The sequence below is a fragment of the Delphinus delphis genome, chromosome 2 (genome assembly GCF_949987515.2).
Source record: "Delphinus delphis chromosome 2, mDelDel1.2, whole genome shotgun sequence".
Lineage (NCBI taxonomy): Eukaryota > Metazoa > Chordata > Mammalia > Artiodactyla > Delphinidae > Delphinus > Delphinus delphis.
Genome location: NC_082684.1, coordinates 145,174,521 through 145,196,281, shown reverse-complemented (window position 1 = coordinate 145,196,281; position 21,761 = coordinate 145,174,521). Strand labels below are relative to the sequence as shown.

Sequence of the window (21,761 nt, the reverse complement as noted above, 5' to 3'; positions counted from 1 at the left end):
ATTTGAATCCAATCAGCTTACTCTCTTAACTATTACACTTTGAAACCTCCCAAAAGTGAACTCTGTATCCTAAGTTCATGATTTTGAATCCAACATTATTTATATAATTGTAGAGTGGCAGCTAATGATGAGATTAAAAATATAAAAGAAAAATTTCCATTCCCATGGCAGTGAAGAACTGTCCTTATCTAAACAGCAATGTATTCTACTGCTAACTACCCCAAAAGAGAGTGATGGGCTCCAGACTGATAGGAACAGTTCAGTTGACTCTCTTGGTATGTATGGAGTGTGGCTTTTGCTCAAGGGATACTGTACTAGTTGTGAAAAGTTGGGTTTTAGAAAAGCCTCACAAAGAACAAAAATTTTGCCTGTAAGTTTTATAAATATAGAGTGTGCCAGATGTTGTTTATCTTTGGCACTTTTGTTTTAAGGAAATATAGGCTGCCTCTTGGGGTAGGGAATAGATGCTAATGAGTGTTTTTTTCCTCTTTTTATTGTATAAAATTTTCCATGTGCTACTTACAAAGTTGCTTTTTTAGCTTTGCAGCCTCCTGGGATATTCACTATAAAGATTCCCAGCCCCAATTTAAATGGGTTTCATTCTTTCTTAAACAACTGCATGTTTTATTGTCATATCATTTATGACCCAGGAAAATACCATTTTTACAGTTCTAATTTTTACAGTTTTCAAAAACATTATAATTAACATCAGCCTTCTTATGCATTCTCTCTTCTTAATAGTGAACCCCTCTGAAAAATCCTGAATTTGATCCATTATTTGTGTACGATTGGAAAGGTGCAATTAACACCATTTTTTACAATAAATTAGATGAACAAGTATTAAATTTTACAGATAAGTAAAAGTAAAATACCAAGTAAGGTCGTTAGGCATATGAAAATATTCATATTCTCCATTATATTAATAAATAATTTGTGTCTTAGAAAGAAATATACTTTAGTTATTTCTTGGAAATAAATATAAATATCCAAGGATAAAATTGTATAATAATTAGTGCTGAAGTTGCAGTTTTAACCACACATTGTTAAAGTAAATGTTCTTATAGAATACTTACAGGATGATATCATACATGACAATGCCTGTATCTAATAGTTTATGTAGCATATCTCAGATATTATTATAACCTTAATTTTTCAGTTATTAAATTTTATTTCAAATTTTTAACATAATACCTTGTAGCATTAGCATTAGCTTTTAGTCTATTTAATATGCTTTTAAACCTAATTCTCAATGTGATATGAACACTAAATTTGTGTCTCTCTTAAGGAGTCATATTATTAAACTGACCTGTTGTACCAAATGCCCCTCTGCAAATGAGCTGAGATAAATGATGTAAAGTGCCTAATATGGAACCTTGCACATAATAGGTGCTTAAGAAATATTATTCCCTTTTCTCACACATGCTTATTGGTTTGTTATTTTCTTTCTTGTTTTACTTTGCTGTCATCTTCCCAAACTTATGGGATATGTATTTCAGAATATATCACTTCATTAGGCGTACCTGTTTTGCACTGGAACCAGTTAGAAAGAATGAGACCCCTATCCCTGTATTCCCTTACTTACTTCTAAATGCTGGAAGACAAGAAAGGTACTAGGAGGAAAAATTCTTTCCTGCTCATTTGAAGTCTGAAACTTTTCTAATATAAATGCTGATGAAATATACTGTTTCCCACATGCAGATCCTTTGCAAGCAAAGAAAGTCAGAAAGGTGCCTCCTGGCTTGCCTTCTTCTGTAAGTACCCATTTTTTTTGACTTTGTGGTAAACAAACTGATATCATGTATTCAGTATCTGCTGACTGTAAGGATACATTTGGTTGGTATCAGTAGGCACACTTCACATAGTAACTGTTCTCTACTTAACGGAATCACTGATTGAGTTAAATCCAAATTCAGTGTTAGGTTTTTAAGATTTCTCTTCAGTGATTTGTAGCTTACTCATACGCTTTTACTCCATGGCCCTGTCATTTGAATTCCCCTCTTGGGAAGAGGACTAGGCTGGTAGCTGTCAAAGAAGATCTCCTGTACAGGTCTTTTGATGTTTAATTAGTCATTATGTTGCTGAACAGGAGGACAGACAGAGATTAATAGCTGAGAATCTTACAAATTTACATTTGTAATAATCCCAATGGAGCTAAAGACATTAAGATTCGGAGGACATGTTCGGCTCAGCTTGCCTCAGTAGGACTGAGGTTATTAATATGCATAAATCACCAAGTCAGATGTTCATTGTGAAGCCCTTGTGGATTTTAAAGCCTTCATTAAGCCTTTCCTAACTTCAGCCTAGCATCAGGAAAGCTTTCAAGCAGCTAGTTTGTTGATCCCTCTTTGCTCAAAAATGTATCCTTTGAGAATAAAGAGCTTTCATGAAGGAGGTTGGAAAGGTTTGGTGAACAACCGTTAATGGCCATGATAATCAAATGCTGTAGGGGTGTTTGTGCTATTAAGTATACTTTATTCTGTTAAAGAGTAAAGTATTTGTAAATGAACCTATATCATAAATCCACCTACAATTTAAAAATCCCTGGTGTGAGGAGGGAAGATTTTTTTTCCTCTCCCTTTTCTTAGAACAAATGGGGAGTGGGGCTTTTGGATTGAGGCCCCATGCCTTGTAGGGTACATCTCTTTGTTGTGTAAATGGATGTTGGCCTTTTATTTGGCAGTACTTAACACATGGGCGCAGGTGCTGCTGGATGAGTCACAGCTCATCGAAGTATACACTGAATGGAATATCTGGCTTGGCAAGTAGTAATCTAGAAGGAGCAGCATGGGTCTTGAGCTTTTTATTTTTTATTAAGGCTGAAGTAGAGATACCATCTTTTTGGTTATTTGCCTTCCTTCTTTCCTATGTTCTTCCCCCTCCTTCTCTTCCATGTGATACATGAAAACTCAAATTTGAAATCCTCTTTGAAACTCACTTCCAGATGGATCTGAGTTTTATGCAGCCTAGGGCAGCTGTGCTCTGAACCTGCAGCTTACCTGGAAGGTTGGATTGCAGCTGCAGGCATTCTTAAAAGCTTTTGCTTGCATAAGCACTTGGACCCACTAGAGGCTGAATAGCTGCTTGATAAACAAAATGAACACAATGCCTCAAATCATTATTCCCAAAGACAGGATTTTTTTTTCAGCGACAGCTAAAAATAGTTGGGCAATTTACATTTTAACAGTTGTGTGCTGTGCAGGGGTAGGTGGTTCAACAGCATAACATGATTTCTGCTAGATTAACGGAAGTCATATTTAAAACTGACAGAACAGCTAAAACATGTAACTGCGATTTTTTTGGTAATTTGTTACTATAATTCTATGAGAGTAATAGAAGTTAAATTACATATTAATATTTAGTATAACTGCACAGGTTTTAAAAAATACCAGATTAGTAAATGAAAAATTCATCTCATTTCTTTGCCTGACATTAATTTTAAGAAACAGTATATTTTTGTTGTTTCATAGTTCTTTCATTTTTAAAACAAAAGGGCAAAATGGACAGAACAACCTGGAAAAAGAATAAACACTGGAGGTCACCAGTGTTCCTTGCAATCCTAATCAAAACAGCATTCTCTACCTGGAGGTAATTCTCTGTATTGTCTCAGGTGTTAAGGATGAGCCAAGGAGAGGGGGAAAGCCAGTGAATTCTCATGAAACTGATTTCTTTGAGAACCATTAGAAAATTTCACAAGTCAAGCCTACTTATATATTGTATTACTAGCTTCTTTACTTGGGATTTATTAGATATTTGTATAGAAAATATTAGAAATTATTATTTTCAATTCTGTACTTAACATCAGCAGCAAACATGATCATACTGCTTTGAAACCATGCTGAAAATAGTATTTAAATGTATTGAATGTTATTAAGGATATATAAATGATAAATGCATTTTAATTAGAAGCATATTTTAGATTAAATGCTATGTTGAAATCTCAGGTTTTTAAAAGAGAGTTTTTTTAAACTTTAAAAACTGGTACTTTGATAAATGATACCAAAATAATAAACTGAGAACACTTATCGTTACACTACTTACCTTTTCAGTGTCTAAAACAAATGGAATTTAAAGTAAAGGTTTTCTATTTGGATGCTTTTACTGAAATATATGTAATTCATAGGGCTTTATCAATGTGAATTATTTTTTAAAAATGGGTATAAAAATGAAAATGGACTATGTATATTTTATTTCATGATCATTTGAATATACTTCCCAAACTAGAAACTTGACCGTAACATCTCAGATTTCACAGTTTTCTGCTTGTGCAGTCAACCTTTAGTCATCTGTAAAATACATGTTACCTTTACTAAAAAAAGAGTGAAAGAGCTAGGTTGGTATCATACTGCTCACACCACTACAGAGAACAACAGGCAGTGTTACTTAACCTGCAAAGCCATGATAATCTACATAATTTGACCATAGACCATTGGTTAGAGGCCCTTTCTTTTTCTTATCCATGATATGTATTTAGGTATCATAATTACAAACCTCAGCTCCCCTATTCCTCACTGCAGAACAACTGAATGGTAACTTCTGTCTGGATGAAGGTCCGATAACGGAGTATTGACATTCTTAAAGCAGTATGGTCACTAAGGTTAAGAAAATGGTCTGTTCAAATCTGCTGGCTTAGTTATTGATTGATTGTATGACCCTGGACTTGTCAGTTAGCCTTAGGAAGTTTGAACTGGGAAATCTAAAGTTCCTTTCAGGTCTAAAATGTTACATTCTTAGGGTTTTAAAATTAATATGCTCTATACATAACCAAAAGGTGTAATGGGCATAGTTTTCTTCCTACCGATGAAAAAATGGTGTTCTTTAAGCACATTACATTTTCCACTTGTTTCTCTAGACAGGTTGAAATATTGAACAAAGTGAACTTCTGTAGCAGCAACAGTAGAGCGATGCCTGGACATTGAATTCGAACATACAAGCACACCATCATTGCCTGCAGGGAACTAGTGTGAGAAACAAGCATTTAGTGAATTAATTACGTGTATTTCAGTGAGGCAAGTAAAGGTGTGCACCAAGTACTCTGGAAACATAGAGTAGGTAGAACTAACTCTGCCTTGGGAAGTACTAATGGCCTCAGGAGTTGACATTTGAACTCTGTCTGGGAAGATCAGTAGCAGTCGATACAGGTAAAAGGCATAGACATGTAAAAAAATAAACACACTCTCAGGCCACATCTAGAAGTACAGCATTATTGAGTTCTGTACCAAATATAACCTTTATGCTTTTCCTATAGCAGACCCGCTCTCCCACTCCAGAGGAAGATTGAGGAACACATAAGACCAGCTCAGATATGAAAAGAGATAAATTGTCATAGCAGTCTACCCTGGATAAAAGCCTAAAGTCTCCTGGCCTGTAGATAATAGGAGGCATTTGTAGTTGTTAAGATTATCTGGGAGTCTTTCTGAAGGTATGGGTGTGCTTTGACTTTGCAGGATGTTTTCTTTCCTTTTTAGGGCTCCTGAACCTCCCCTCTCCTTCTCTAACCACCAACTCTAGTCTTTGTTCTTCGTATATACACAAGCTGTTTTTCATTTCTATCAAATTTTTACTGAGATAAAACATTTAAGGAAATTTTGAAACACTGGGTAGAGATTGCGAGCAACTGTGATTTTTTTCCTAGTAATTTGTGGGAAAAAGTGAAACATTTGCATTATATTTGTTAGCATCCTTTACAGCCTCAATTTCACTGTGTTAGAGTAACACATATCTTACATGTGTGAGCATCTGTGCTAACCATTATCTGTATCATCTTAATCTTTAATCTTCACCACACCAATCTGTAAGATAACTATATCCTCTTCTTACAGATGAGGAAATTGAGACTCAGAAATATTAAGTAACTTGCCCAAGATTACACATACAGCCAAAGATTACAACCTAATTTAATATAGAAGACCATTTTCTTTTTCTTTTGAATGTTAAAACATGTTGTGTATCTTGGTGTACTCATAAGGTATCTTGGTTAGTATATTAAATTTAAAATAGTTTATTCTGTCAGTTATGTTTTTCTTGATCAAATTTATTAATTGCTTTGTTGTTTAAAGACCTACCACCATCTTGACAGGATGACGTAGAAAAGCACAGACTTCCTAGTCAGGCAGATGGGTTTTTATCTGGCCTCAGCTGCTTTTTGTTTCGTAACCTTAGAGAAATTGCTTTTAAGTTCTCTGAACACGAAATATCTGTTTGTAAAAGGAGATAGTAATGTTTATCTCAAATGTTAGTATGAGGGTATTATGTGCCTTACATGTGCCTAGTATATAATGGACACTCAGTAAATGTTCTTTCTTTATTTTTTTCTAGTTCCTACCACTATAGCCTGCAATTTAAAGGAATTTTAGCATTTCATGTTTACCGTTTTTTTTTTTTCTTGGCTGTGCCTCATGGCTTATGGGATTTTAGTTCCCCGACCAGGGATCAAACCTAGGCCCTTGGCAGTGAGAGCGTGTGAGTCCTAACCACTGGACCACCAGGGAATTCCCATACCATATTTTGTTGAAAAGCAAGGAAAAGTTTGAAAACATAAGGAAAGATAAATATTATGGTAAAAAAAAGTATTTACTTGCACATGTAATATATGTGCCTGGCACATAGTGAGTAGTAAATTGTAGCTGCTATTGTTGTTAAGAAAGCATTCATTTTCAGAAAAGGAACTTATAGAAGGAGGAAAAATTGATTGAATTAATTCCTGCCTAGAATTCATACTAATTAGTTTTGTCTTCTGAACTATCAAGAGTCTATGCTTTTTTTTTCCTTTATTTTATCATTGGTTGAACATCTTTATGGTCCTCTAAAGCATTTCTCAGATGGAGGGAAGTTTCTTTGTTCTTCATTTCTTAACCTGATGTTATATAGTATTTCCCAACATAGATCTTTTTTAAAAAATGCCTGCAGAAAATGCAGAATCCTGAAGAAAGAAGCAAGACACTTCCAAGATTTTTATCACCAGCAAAGTAAATATCTATACAGATTTCAGAATACCTTTATATCCAAGTTGTGATCTTGTTCAGTAGCATTTGAAAACATCTTTTGAACATCATCATGCTCTGCATCAAAATGGCATGTCTTATTCATTTTTTTTTTAATTTATTTATTTATTTTTGGCTACGTTGGGTCTTTTGTTGCTGCACATAGGCTTTCTCTAGTTGCGGCCAGCGGGGGCTACTCTTTGTTGCGGTGCCCAGGCTTCTCATTGCGGTGGCTTCTCTTGTTACAGAGCACGGGCTCTAGGCGCGCAGGCTTCAGTAGTTGTGGCACACGAACTTAGAAGTTGTGGCTCGTGGGCTCTAGAGCGCAGGCTCAGTAGTTGTGGTGCACGGGTTTAGTTGCTCCGCGGCATGTGAGATCTTCCTGGACCAGGGCTCAAACCTGTGTCCCCTGCATTGGCAGGCGGATTCTTAACCACTGCGCCACCAGGGAAGTCCGGCATGTCTTCTTCATTTTGAACATAACTGGTTTATAGTCCCACACATAGGCTGATGACACAGTCTCTTTGTTTCTTAGTCAAATATCGTGCTAGTCTTTGTCCTCTGTCTTTAAGTGTGTATATATTATCCCACAAAAGCTGTAACAGTTTGTCAGATAATTGCTTTAATTTTTTTGAGAGTTTGAGAGTTAAACTCTCAAAGTATATTTTACCTCCCTACCCATCATGAAAAAATTTTTTTATGATTCTTCCCTCACAAGGAACTTTATTGTTTCTGAGATAAATCAAAGCAGCTTAGACACCACCTTTTCTTGCTTTGCTGCAGACAGGTACAGAGCTCTGTAGCCTTTGAATTGGTAATTGACTATAGTTTAGGAAATGACCTTCCTTTCTGCCAAATGTTTGTAGGATTTTATTTTGTTGGGAATGGCTTTTTTTAATTAATGTGGATTTTTTGTCATTTTTAGTATTAAATTTTCTATTTTAGGGACACCCCTTGAGATAATTGGAGATATTCTGAGGTTTTTCTAAATCACAAAGACCACTAAACATGTACCGTGATCTAGCATTTTCATGTACATACTAAATATAATTAGTAAGAATATTAAATAGAAAAGTCAGAATATTAAATTTTGAGGGTGGCTAAAGTGAGGATTTTTTTTAAAATAGGAAAGGGAGGACAGATACAACTTTCTGGGGCTGATATAAATGAATAACTTGGAAAAGTACCACTTGAAAGATTAGTGGTTATCTGAACCAGTAAGAAAAAGGTCAAGGGTAGAACTGTAGAGATATTGTTACCTCCAGTTTATCCACAAAAATAGTGAGATAAGCTACAAATGTATCTGTGGGAGTGTTCTGTGGAAGTTATTAGGAAGCTAGGGTAGCAGTGTATTTGTAGACAATTATCCGAGACCCTTAACTAGCAAGAGTCCTAGTTGATTCTAGAATAAACAGTATTTACATGCAGCACCAGCTTAAGCTAAACTTCATAAAGTGAACACTCCAGTTCCTGAACATGAGTGGGAATAGATATCTGCTTAACTCCTTTAGCAGACAAGCCCATAGGGTGCACAACAACTAGGTACTTAAGAGTTTCTTATTTCGAACTGTTAGATAAGCTGTCTCTGTTTGAAGGCTACCTTGATATAAAATTTCCAAACAGACTGATTCTTTCTCTGACCTTACAGGTCATTCTAGCAGGAAAATCTTAGTACCTAAAGTGAATGGTTCTATAATCCATTCCAAACTCATATTCAGTTTGGTCATTGAATGAAAGATTTTCTTCATACATTAATAAGAAGAAATAGCCACTGTTTATGCTGACAGTAACTACTGTTCAGAACAGTGTCAGACTTGTATCAGTGTAGATAATGGGCTTTTAATCCATAGTTCTAAGATGTTGGTTTTTTGCAACAAGCCAGTCCATCTTTGATCTGATTTCTAGTCAAAAAAAAAAGGAAAAGTTACCAGCGAGCAAGTCTTCTGTATGTTTGTACTGATGTGATGGTACAACCACAGTGATATTTGTTATTTTCTGACCTTTCTATTTCTTTTTAAAGAAGGAAGAACATGGCTGAATTTCAGAACCAGCTTTTACGATTTATTGAACTCCTCAGCTGTTATATTTTAGATCCTTGAGACTTTACAAACCAGATGTAGGATAAGCCCCAATGTGTGTGTGTGTGTGTGTGTGTGTGTGTGTAATTTGTATGGTTTTTAAAGGATATGCTTTATGGTTTTTAAAGGATATAAATGCTTTCAGACGTTAAGCCCACTGTTTTGTCATTCAGCATCAGTAGAACCATGAAGTTTTTTTGTTTCGTTTTTTATCTAATACAATTTCTTCAAGTATAGGAAAGAAGGAATAAATTAAGAAACTCCAAGTTTCTTAATTTAAGCCCCAAGTTTGGGGCTCTGGATTTCATTCTAGGTTAGGGAAGGCATTTATATCCTAAGTAATTTGCTGACATGAAATTTGCCATCGCCGATATTTCCTTTGTTTAACCAGTGATGATTTTAGTTTGAAAAGTCATTTAGTGTACTTGTATGATAACTAATTTCAATGAGTGTAATCTATGCTATATAGGTAAGTTCATACTTAGACTTCTAAGCAGTTTAAAAACACTAGTAGTTCCAAGATAGTTCCTTATTTCTCCCGTGTTTGTATTCTTTGAATAGATTTTTAAACAAGTTTTTTTTTTTTTTTTTTTTTTTGATTGCACCAGGTCTAATTTGTGGCAGGCGGGCTCCTTAGCTGTGGCTTGCAGGCTCCTTAGTGTGGCATACAAACTCTTAGTTGCAGCATGCATGTGGGATCTAGGTCCCTGACCAGGGATTGAACCCCAGCCCCCTGCATTGGGAGTGCAGAGTCCTAACCACTGCACTACCAGGGAAGTCCGATTTTAAACAAATTTTAAAGTGTTAGCCCTTCAAAGTTTTTGTCTTTTTTATTATCTGCATTTAATTTAAGACATAAACCAGTATATCTATAATATGACAACATTGTATTAATTTTCAAAAGTAATTTGGTTCTAGAAATTGTTTCTGGAAAATTTGCTAGAATCTGCTATCTCTTTCTTATAGCCTATATTTCTACTCTTCCTCAGTGTGCTAGACCAGGAGTCAGCAAACTTTATGTAAAGGGTTCTGTTGTCAATCTGCTCAGCTTTGTGAGTCAGACAGTCTCTGTCACAACTATTCAGCTCTGCTATTGGAATGTGAAAGCAGCCACAGATGATACATAAATGAATGGGCATGACTGTGTTCCAGTAAAACTTTATTTGTAAAATCAGCTGGTAAACCTGATTTGGCCCACAACTATAATTTGCCAACCTCTGCATTAGACTTAAAGACCATAAGTGTATGCCTAGAGTAGATATATTCTTACCTTCTTTATAAATATACTTCCCGTGAAAAACAGACCCAAAGAGAAACAAAATAAAACCCTGTTTTTTGTTTGTTTGTTTTTTAGATCCATTACATGATATTCATTAGTCCCTTCATCATTTCCTTAAGGCCCTAGGCACATTGATAGAAACTTTCCAGGACAGTTATTTGCCTTAAAATGTACCTGACTAGGATGGTGGAAGAACCTCAATATATAAAGTGGATGCTACGAAGTCATAATTTTTCTAGGATTTAAATGTCACATTAGGTAATAATATGCAGAAGTTTATGACATCAAAAATAAGTCCACATAGAGATATATTAGAAAATGTTTATTTGAAACAATTGGGTTTAAAGTATTTAAATAATTTGACTTTGATATAAACAATTCTATTATAATTTTTTCCTTGAACTTATATATACATGTGCCTAATCACCATCTTTTATCCTGGTCCAACTTCCTCATAGAACCCAAAGCTAAAAAAGTCGTTCCTAGCAGCTTGAGAATCAGTTCCAACCCATGTATGATTGTGAGACAGATTCTGTTGAAACACGTGACATGTCTCTCTAAACCTAAAAGCTTCATTCAAAACTTAAGAGAGGAGGGCTTCCCTGGTGGCGCAGTGGTTGAGAGTCCGCCTGCCGATGCGCAGGGGACACGGGTTCCTGCCCCGGTCCGGGAAGATCCCACATGCTGCGGAGTGGCTGGGCTCGTGAGCCGTGGCCTCTGAGCCTGCGCGTCCGGAGCCTGTGCTCTGCAACGGGAGAGGCCACAGCAGTGAGAGGCCCGCGTACCACAAAAAAAAAAAAAAAAAACTTAAGAGAATCTTCACTTAGATGACTAGAAAACTCACAATCTCTATAAATTTAAGTGAATATTTATGGTTCTTATTTAGTTTTTTTTTTTTAGTTTTATGATGGCTAGTGTTAATAAATAATACTTCATAAATAAGTAATAAAACTTCTCAGGTTTTCCAACTTGAGCTTGATAATTTTTTAAACCATAAAATTTGACATAATTGAAATTAAGTTATCAATATGTTTTTCAACATTACCGAAGATACTTATAAATTTCAAAAAACAGTAATTTGAATGAGAATTAGAAATTTATTGCTACTAGAGTGGGCTCCATTTAGTAAATTTCCACTGAGAGAAATATGAATTCATTCTGATAAAGTTAGTGAATATAAAGTGCTTATTGTGAATTAAGAATTCTTCTAGGCTTTAGATATTTAAGTAATAATAAACCATGGACCTTGTACCCTGTCTTCAAGATGCTTACGGTCAAAAGGTAACTTTGACCTTTGGAAATAAGTTAACTTTAAATTTTTTTTCATTTGAGTGATTATCGCCCCCTGGGCACATAGTGGAGTATCCAGGAAATGCTTTTTGAATTAAATTAAGAGGATAAAAATAAATACTGTGAAGCTATTATTTTATGTTATCTATGATGGGGAACATCATCTTTTAATGACTTCCTGCTCCAAGCTGTACTTTTCAACTTTCTCCTACTCTGGCTGTTCCAAATGATCAAAAATATGTTAACTTGCTTTTTTTGTATAAGACACTGAACTATTTGTCCTATTTTTTTCCTCAATTGTGCAGTTAACTCCTAATTATACACAATAATAGGAATAAATTTGCCCCCCAAGCGGTAAATTACCAGTAATTCAGCCATAACTCTACAGTGTGCTGGGATTGACGTAGTTAACAATGTAGTGTCATGATCCTCATGTGACAGATGAGGATGGAAAACCATAATACAGGAAACCTTTTTCTAAAGGAAAAAAAATTATGGTTTCATTGACATAAAAGTAAAACAGTGGTTATCTTCCCATATTAAATTTCTCATACTAAAATTGTCTTCAAGAATTTGATCATTTCTTACCACCTGCTGCTGTCTTCATTATCCAAGCCACTTTTATCTCTTTCCTGAATTAAAGCAGCATCTTCCCAACTGACCTCCCAATTTTCCTTAAATCATTTTTTTTAATACAGGACAATCCCTTTAAATTTTAAGTCAGATGATATTCTTCTCAAAATCCTCCAACAGCATCTCTTATCTCTGCAAAACCAAAGTCCTTAAAATGGCTTTCAAGACCCTTCTTACCTGTTTTCTGCTACCTCCCAGACTTCATCTTCCACTAATTTATCCCTCTAGCCTTCTGCCCTCTTTACTGCTCCTTAAAGATATCAAGCACCGTCCTGCCTCAGGGCCTTTGCATTTACTCTTCTCTCTGCCAGAGCACACCTCCCTTAGTACCCCTATAGCTAGTTTCCTTATATACTTTTCTCTTTGATCACATATCACTTTATCACTGGGGAATCTTTCCTGACCATCCTATATAAAATGGCAACATGCCCCATATTCCCCTCTCTCCTTTCCTGCTATAATTTTCTTTGAAACACTTACTACCATCTGATGTACTATAATTTATTCTTTATCTGTCTTACCCAGGAGAATTTTGATAAAACAGGGATTTTACTTATGTTGTTTATTGCTTTATCAGCAGCTCCTAGGTGCATAATAGATGCTCAGTGAATAGTTGTTGAATAAATGAACAAACTTAAATGATTGGCAATACAGCCATAGTTGTTCTTTCTTCCTGGATCATACTCATTTGACTCAGAGAAGGTATAAACAACATACTGAACAATCTGAAATTAACATATTCTTCAAGGAGAGCTACAAGTATATTTTAACTATCTATACTGTAAGATGTTTAACATGGTTAAACTTTGTAAAAGCTTTTCAGGGAGAAAAAAAAACCTCCAGTTTTTCATCAGAAAAGTGGAAGTGTTTTCTGTGGCAAAGATCACTGGAATTCTTCCCATTTACATAGGCATAGTCTTACTCTCAGTTAGATACATCACAGCTAGGAAGACCTGAATTTGGTTTTCCATGTGTGGACTTAGCATTAATAATTGTGATCCTGTATTCATATCTTTATTCCAATTTTAACAATAGTAACACAGTTTGGATCTTTTTAATATTTCAGTCTCAAATAACCAGTGTTAGAGCACCCCAGTGTTCCTCAAGATCACACAGCTGGGGTTTCCCTGGTGACACAGTGGTTAAGAATCCACCTGCCAGTGCAGAGGACACGGGTTCGAGCCCTGGTCTGGGAAGATCCCACATGGCGCAGAGCAACTAAGCCCATGCACCACAACTGCTGAGCCTGTGCTCTAGAGCCATGAGCCACAACTACTGAGCCCACGCGTCTTGAGCCTCTGCTCCACAACAAGAGAAGCCACTGCAATGAGAAGCCCACACACCACAACCAAGAGTAGACCCCACTCACCACAGCTAGAGAAAGCCTGCATGCAGCAGCGAAGACCAATGCAGCCAAAAATAAATAAGTAAATAAATTAATTTTTAAAAAAAGATCATACAGCTGTAAAGGTACTGTGGTACTGCTACATGCTTTTCACCCCTTATTCTTGTATTATACCCTGTTAACTATCCAACCTATGTATTCATTACAGCCACCTTTGTCTATAATCCACATAATCTCTTTTATGATGTACTAAATTCTCCAGCCAAAAGGCACAAAGAAGCAAATCACAGGCCCAACTTCTTTATTACCGAACAGTGCAGGAGCCACAGCCTACTTAGTTAAGATGAGCTCTCTTAAGTTAAGGATTGTCTCCTTAACTCTTGCTGCCTACTAAAATTATAACAAAGCCATCTCTGTAGAGGCTTACATGTTTATTTGAAGAATATGGCCAAAAATCTTTATTTTCCCGGTGGTGCTGTGTTAAACATAAAATGTCTGACCTGTAGATCAAACTGCACGTTATTAAGAAACCAAAATTGTTACCGAGCTAATTAGATGACAGAATTAGGTAAGAGTTGTTACCTGTTGGTAAGATGTCAACCCTTTTCATTTTTTTTTTACCATTTTATCCTAGACACTACAGAGCTATTTAAAAAGATGTTAGTTTTAAACGAAAATATTACTAGAAATACATAACTAAACCCCTTGTGAAGATAATTCACTTGCCAGCATATAAATGTTACTAGAATACAAGCATTTGGACTCTTAGCTTAGAATTGAGAAGTTGTAATAATGTTTTTGATTCCCTATCTGATCAACCTTTCATTTCATGTGAGGCTCTGGGCTTTTAACTGTGCCACTTGCAGATATGATTATAAAAATACAATTTAAGGTAGGTGTGTGGACATTAGGTCTCATCTATGCCAGTGAGTCATAACCTGGGTCTTCAAAATTAGTAATACAAAATGTAAATATTTCAGAAAACCTAACAAATTGTGTAATTTACTGAAATAAATTATCCGTGCTATCAGATTTCTTTCACGAGAATTAGCTCAGCATGGCAGTGCTTCATTTTCCTTTTAATCAGAAGTTCTGAATGGGAGTTGCATGGCTTTTTTTTAACAGGGAAAAATATTCATTATAACTCAAGAAAAGTTTGGGAGACAAAAATCTTTCAGAATAGGAATTCAGTGTTTTGGGGTGGAGTAGGTAATAAAAGGTTTCACTGTTGGTGAAATGGCTAGGAAATGTTTGGCCTAGTTTAATTCCTGAGTTTTCCAGAAATGGAAACTCAGAGTCAGGGAAATTCAGTGACCTCGCCTAAGCTCTCATGCTTCCTAAGAGGCAGAGCTAAAACCCGAATCCCTGTCTCCTGACTCGTAGTCTATGCTCTTTTTCATCATATGGTATGACGCCACAGTGTCTGGAACCTGAGCAGCTTATCTCATGTTACAGAGTACTAATGAGTGGTAGGGAGAATTATTCTGCCCCTACTGTAAGTATTTGTGATAGAGATGCATAGAACAAGTAGCTTAACACATTTTCTTCTTTCAGAGTTTTGTGACTGTGTTTCCCAACCTGTCTGGTAAGGAACACTTGTTGGGGTGGCATATTGCCTTTACCAGTGAAGCATACTAAGTAAGCATTACTGAAACTTTTGTTTTGCTTTAAACTGACACTATCTCCCATCTCCTCCCCTGCTTATTATACCATCCTCATATATGTTTTCAAACTGAAGTATTACTTGGCTTTTGTTGAGAGTTGGTCACCAGAATTTAATGGTTAGAAATCATTCTCTTTTTTCTTTTCTTTTTTTTTTTTTTTTTCCCCCCGGTACGCGGGCCTCTCACTGTTGCAGCCTCTCCCGTTGCGGAGCACAGACTCCGGACGCACAGGCTCAGCGGCCATGGCTCACGGGCCCAGCCGCTCCGCGGCATGTGGGATCTTCCTGGACCGGGGCACGAACCCGTGTCCCCTGCATCGGCAGGCGGACTCTCAAACACTGCACCACCAGGGAAGCCCCCATTCTCTTTTTAAGATGGGTCTTTTCATAAATTTAGGATCTGCATGATTTCTTCCAGTGAGTATAGCTAAAATGAACTCTTCTTTGTTACTTGATCATTACAAATATGAGGCAGGATGATTTGGTAGATACTCAGTACTTAATTAGAGGTATGAAGTATTAAAAAATTACTACCACTAGCAAGAATTTTTACTGGAACAAAACATAGATTGGGTGCCAGAAATAACTTAATGTATAAGTTATTTAGAGTTTCCAGTTGCAGATTCTTGAAATGGCTCTGGGCTAAGTAAGATGCAGATGTTATTTCTGGTCTCTTTAAAAATAAATTTAAAATAGAGTAGAATATCATGGTACTGTTCCATTTCTCATAAATCGAAAGGATCTGGTACTTTCCAGCTCAGAAGAAAAAAATTACACAGGTCAAAGAAGAAATAAAAAACCGGGGAGCACTTTCCTTAAGGGAGAGCTAACTGGACCCAAGATCAAATTGTTTACCTTTATGGTTTAAAATAATAGCTTTGTTTGCTTCTAGTTTTTGTTTTGTTGTAACCTAATAAGTCAGTAGTGCAATGCCTTGTCCCAGTCTTGAAAGCTCATCAGAGTGCTGGTTTATTAAAGAATTTTAAAACCTGGATACTCTCCTCAACTTCTTTTTACCCGCAGACACACCATTAGTGCTGTGATTATAGAGCCATCTGCAGGAAAATTATCAAGTTGCAACATAGTTAATGAATCTCTTACCGTGTTATTTCAAGTGGTAAATGAGAAGTGACAAACTGCAATTCATGTGGGGAAAGAAATGGACAGCCAAGAGATGCAGGAATTACTAGGGAGGGGGACTCCCCACTTTAATTTTTCGAGGAAAACTGCTTTGTCATAGTGAGTTTATGATCAAGATAAACATGAAGTTTGCTTCATGTTTTATATATTCTCAGTAGTGGCAGTTCTATCTTGTTTGAAGGGGTATTTAATGATTGCCTTTTAGAAGCTTTGTATGATCTGTCAGTTCTGTTCATGTTGATGTCAGAGGGATACTATTTAGTTACCTCAGAAAGAGATTTATCTGCTTTTCTCCTCCAGGAGGTATGGCTGTTTTTACACATCCTCATTTTGGTCATATGGTTGTCAAAAGGGGAATTAAACAAGTGTTCTTTTGCCCTATAAATGCAGTTTATACAGCTGACTGTTTACATTGGCTATACAGATAGGTGTTTTCTATTTTGTTAAGCATTAAGCATTTCTAAAACACATGTTAGGCTTGAGATTTTTGTAAAGAGATGATAAGAAATCTGATGTTCTATGTCTGAGACAGATGATGTGATTTGTGAACTTTAGCATGAATTTTACTGAGAAGTGGTGGGGGGGGGTGGTTGCTCCTCATTTCCAATCAATATCCAAGTAAATTGTGTACCAGTTTTCAGACCAATCTGTAATATAACTCTGATTATTGGTTTGGCTAGGATTTAGGTACTCACAACTAAGGCATAATTGGAACCAGTTTTTCAAAATATCACCTGAGGAAAGATCAGAAAACCAGGTCTTTGATTTTTCATCTTTTCATACAGTGGAAAGACAGTATTTGGAAGCCTTTTTACTGATTGATTAGTTATCAGCAAGATAGATGAGAGTAATATTGTTGAGTTAGAAGATGCATTATATGATTTCAGATAAATAGCATTATTATGTTTAAATAATAGGTACTGATTGTTAGTGGATCGGTTTGAGAGGGATGCATTATTTCACTAGAGTTTTATATTCTTGCTTTATTTTTTGCAAAAGTAAATTTTCTAAATTGTGAGAAAAATAATATTTCTAAATATTAGAAAAAGACCAGAAGACCAGCTTCCTGAACACTTAGGAGTGACTTTATTTACAAAGCAGCATATACTAGAAAAATTTGCAATATAATGTTCAGATATAATACCTGGAATTTTTTGGTGTCTTACTGCGCGTTTAGGAGACAGTATTCGTTTACTAGTCATCTTTCTGCATGCTAAATAAGGAAGAGGAGACATTTTTGCTTTTGCTTTTGTATCTTCCTACTTGTAGATTCTCTTATTTATTATGCTCTTAAAACTATCCTCACCCCGCACCTCCCTTGCAATCAATAACATATTAGTTATTTACTGAGTTTCGTAAAGCAGGAATATATAGAGTTCATTTGTGGAATTATTCACATGTGAACTTTGTTTAGCTTTGTTTTTCACTCTGAAAGTCTTATTTTCCAGGAATTGATTCACTTAGAAATAATGTTGAAACTTTTCATGAGGAATCCTATGAGTGGGTTTTAGATTTACTTTTCCAGCCAGATCTTTTGGCCTTTTGGGACACTGGAATGTTGCCTGCTTATTTTAGAAAAAATGTACAATAATATTAACCACTAACTGGCCTTTATTAATTAATTAATTCAAGATGTGTAATTCAGTTAAATTGAAATTTTCTTTTAAAATTTTTTTAGAATTTTAAGTCACTCTTGAAACATTCGTGTTTAAGATAGTTTAAAAAACAGATTTGAGAGTTATAGCAATCCAAATATCAGGGATAAAGAAGAGCTAATAAAATAAATTAAAATATTGCATGGGTAACCCCAGGAAATTTTGCATAGCTCTCCGAGGATGATCTGTTTCCCAGTCAACAGAAAAATAAGAAGGAAATAAGGGCCTGGAATTTAAACTGAAGTTGCCAGAAGGTCTCTACCTAGTAGGTTTTTTGGAAACATTTTTTCCTAAATCTTCTGGAAAGAAGTAAATTGCTTAGGCAAAACACATCATAGCTTTTTCTTATCTAGTTTAGGTCTGTGCTTGATGATTGTTGGAATGGCAATAAACATCACATCCTGAACTATTGAAGGCAGGGAAGTATATTTTAAAATCAGTGAAATGCAGTAATCCTCAAACCAGGAATAATCAGTTTGCTAATAAAAGATGTATGGCTCCAAGTCATATTTTTTCAGGGTTCTCTGACATTTTCATTAATCTTGTTGCCGGTGTGTACAGTAATGCCCATTTTGCTATAAAAGTTGGTGAGTTTTTAGATTGTTGGACTAGGTAGCATGAATATTGAGTCAGATCACATAATCTTAGAATAACACATAAGTGATTACGTAGAATTGCGGGTGGAAACAATTCAGGATAAAAAGTGCATGACAGTTCAGAGCTCCTGTGCAGGCTGCACGTCTGTCTGAAATCAGGTTTAAAAAGTGGCCCTGTCTCCAGCTGACTCGTTTTGTCAGACTGAGTCATAGGATTAACCCTTGACATGTTCCTTCAAAAAAAAGAGGCAAAGATTAAACAACTGCATTGACTAGAGCAGCACTTGATCCATCTATATGCATTTTTTTCCTGTAATATGATTCTGCTTAAGAAAAAAAATTGTGCTGCAGCTGTTACATAGATTAAATTAGATTTTTTTAAAAAAATATTTTTGAGGAAGAGAAAAAGGACTTTATCATAGAAGATAATTTGTAACTGTTAAAAATATGTCTACATCAACCAGTTTTACTTTCTTTTGGGTAAGGCAGACTTCAAAAAGATGTTATTTTGGAGTAGCAAACTTGAAGGACATTACCATAGCATACGAGTAAAATACGGGACTATTTTATTTAAATTACCACCAGTTTTCTTGATGATTTGCTGTTTTTGAGGAATAAATTTAATGCCATATGTATGTAAATGCCCACCCACCCCCCACCTCTTCTCTCTTCCCTCATGTTTCTACATCCGCCCTCAGTATAGGCAGTAGTGTATACCAAGTGATTGTGTTGGGTACATGGTGGGGGGGGCTCCATCTTACATTTAAGCACATGTATGGATTTTGTATCTGTGTTTCTGAGAGGAGGAATGAAAAGTAGAAGCAAAAGCTTTTAATTAATTACTCAGCTCTGCTTAGAAACTATTATGTTTCAAAGTTCAGGTTTCAGGTTTAATAGCAAGTCTTATCCAGTTCCTTAACAAACTGCTTTAGAACAGTAAAAGAGTATTATGCTGTCTGGTTTTACTCTGAACTTTTTAAACTTGGATATTTGTTTATTACTTTCAGAATACCATATAGTTGCCTCTAAAATAAAGAACTGTTAATGAAATACTCAAATTTTCATTGTGCTTTAATAGCCAAGATTGCATAGTTGGATTTACATTATGCTGTTTGTTTTAACAAACATCATAGTACTCTCTCTTTTCTGGCAAACCCCAAAGAAACAAGCCTAACTACTGTAGGTGGATTTTTTAAAATCAATATATAAAAGTTTTCTCAGGTTGAAGCTGAGCCTCCTACTGATTGTAGGAAGAAAATGTTGAAGTGCTTTGTGGCTGCCCTTTTCCCCCAGTCCCCTAAATTTCTATTTTAAAAGTAAGTTTTTGGTTTTTTTTTTATTCATTAAGGAAAAAAGGAAACTTTATTTTGGATGGTTGATTTTCCTTTTTTTTTTTTTTAAGCTGTTCTGTCAGAGAGAGACTATGTCTATAAAAGACTAAAATTTACTTGAATGGTTTTAAGGCATGGCATTGTTAATTGTAAGTCAACGCTTTTTACACAGTTCTCTAAGGATTGAAATGGGTCTTTGTGGTCTCTCAGGAGGGAGGAAGTTACAAGCCACTCTGCAGACTGGCATTTTAATGGTCTGCTGTACAGTGATGTTCTTTTGCAGCTGCTGCTTAGCCTTTTCTATATCTGGAGAATGTGGGGAGGTTTTATTGTTATTCCAACACCATAAGCTTTTAAAACATTATGAACTTAGCTGGCCTTATTGTCTTATTTGATTTTATTGTTATATTTTAATCAATATTTTTCATAAAAATGGTGGGTTTGGGGGTCCCTTATAGAATATTCCTAGAATATTCCCTTAGAGCAGTTCTGCTTCATGAAAGGTGCCTTTAAAAAAGTGATGTGTCCCTTTTTTGCAGCTTGTGAGCTGTCCTCTGATTAACAGTTTTGTGAGAACCTGCAAGGCACAGGGAGAAGAGATAGTACAAAGAGGTTTTCATGGGGGGAAATGAGAGGAAAGAAAAGTTGCTATTCTGTTTTTCTGGGTTAGAATCCACACCAAAAGACAAATTGAAATTTTTTAAAATAATGAAATATGTTTGTGTGTGAGAAACAAAGTATTGGCAAAACAACGTCTAAGACCTTTTGACTTCTAAGTATAATGAATTTTTTAAATCTATGAGATGTTTATTCCCACACTGATTAGTTTTCCTTTTTGAGAAATTTGAACATTAACATAAAAATATGAATATATTAAGTGTTAGTTAAGAACTATAATGCACTTGGAGGAAAGACTTCCAAGAAATCTTTTTTAGTTTATTAGCTACAGTGCACATTTTGTCTATACATACCAGCCTTTCATATTTTTATGTAAGGGAAAACAAAACCTTGTTTGTTTTTTCTTTTTAATTATCGAATTGCTTAGTACATATTCTAGGAAAGTGCAGTCCATTATAAACTTTTAATTGGTGTTATGAGTGAGGAATTTAAGGAGCTTTATAATTGAAAACCTATATTAAATACTATGTTTTAAAAACATCATTTATTTTCAAGATAATTTTTTGAATTGTTGGAATGAGCTTTTTCATGAAATGTGTTCCTTTCAAATTTCTTTCCATACCGTTTTTATAACATAAAAAATCATGGTTTGTTCTAGCTAGTTTAGAGGTACTTACATGACAGGTCCGCTTTCTCCAGGCAGTGACTTTGTACAAGGCTTAACTGTTTAGATCCTTCTTGTTACACATGATTCAGTGTTTCCAATTCCTGATTGCTTGATCATGTGTTTATCATCGTTAGAAGCAACTGTAGGCCATGCCAGATGGTAATGTTGCTAGAGGTGTAGCAAGCTAGGTTTCCCTGCTACAAGTGCTCTAATTTAAACTAAAAATAGGTTAGCAGATCTGTCAGTTTGTCTTTCTTTGTAAGAGACATATATACTATATATATGACAATATTAATAATTCCTTGGGCTATTTATCTCCAAGACACTGTATCACTTTTTATTATTTAGCACTTGTGACTTGTATTTTTTTAAAATTCCAGAATTTGTCTTATTGGTATCCTCCACCAGTGTGAGGACTTGATAGAGATTGAAAGAGGTTACTTACAGCACAAACCCTCCCTCTCTGCTCCGTGAGTTGGTTCAGTC

General features: G+C 35.5%; 1 protein-coding gene across 4 annotated transcripts in view; it reads left to right on the top strand.

The window, feature by feature from the left end:
* TCF12 (transcription factor 12) overlaps positions 1-21,761 on the top strand; it is a 380,372-nt gene that overhangs the window by 299,575 nt on the left and 59,036 nt on the right. For all 4 annotated transcript variants that reach the window (XM_060005912.1, XM_060005911.1, XM_060005915.1 and 1 more), the window contains one exon: positions 1,699-1,751. In XM_060005912.1, coding sequence (XP_059861895.1) covers positions 1,699-1,751 — 53 coding nt within the window. The remainder of the gene's footprint in view (positions 1-1,698; positions 1,752-21,761) is intronic.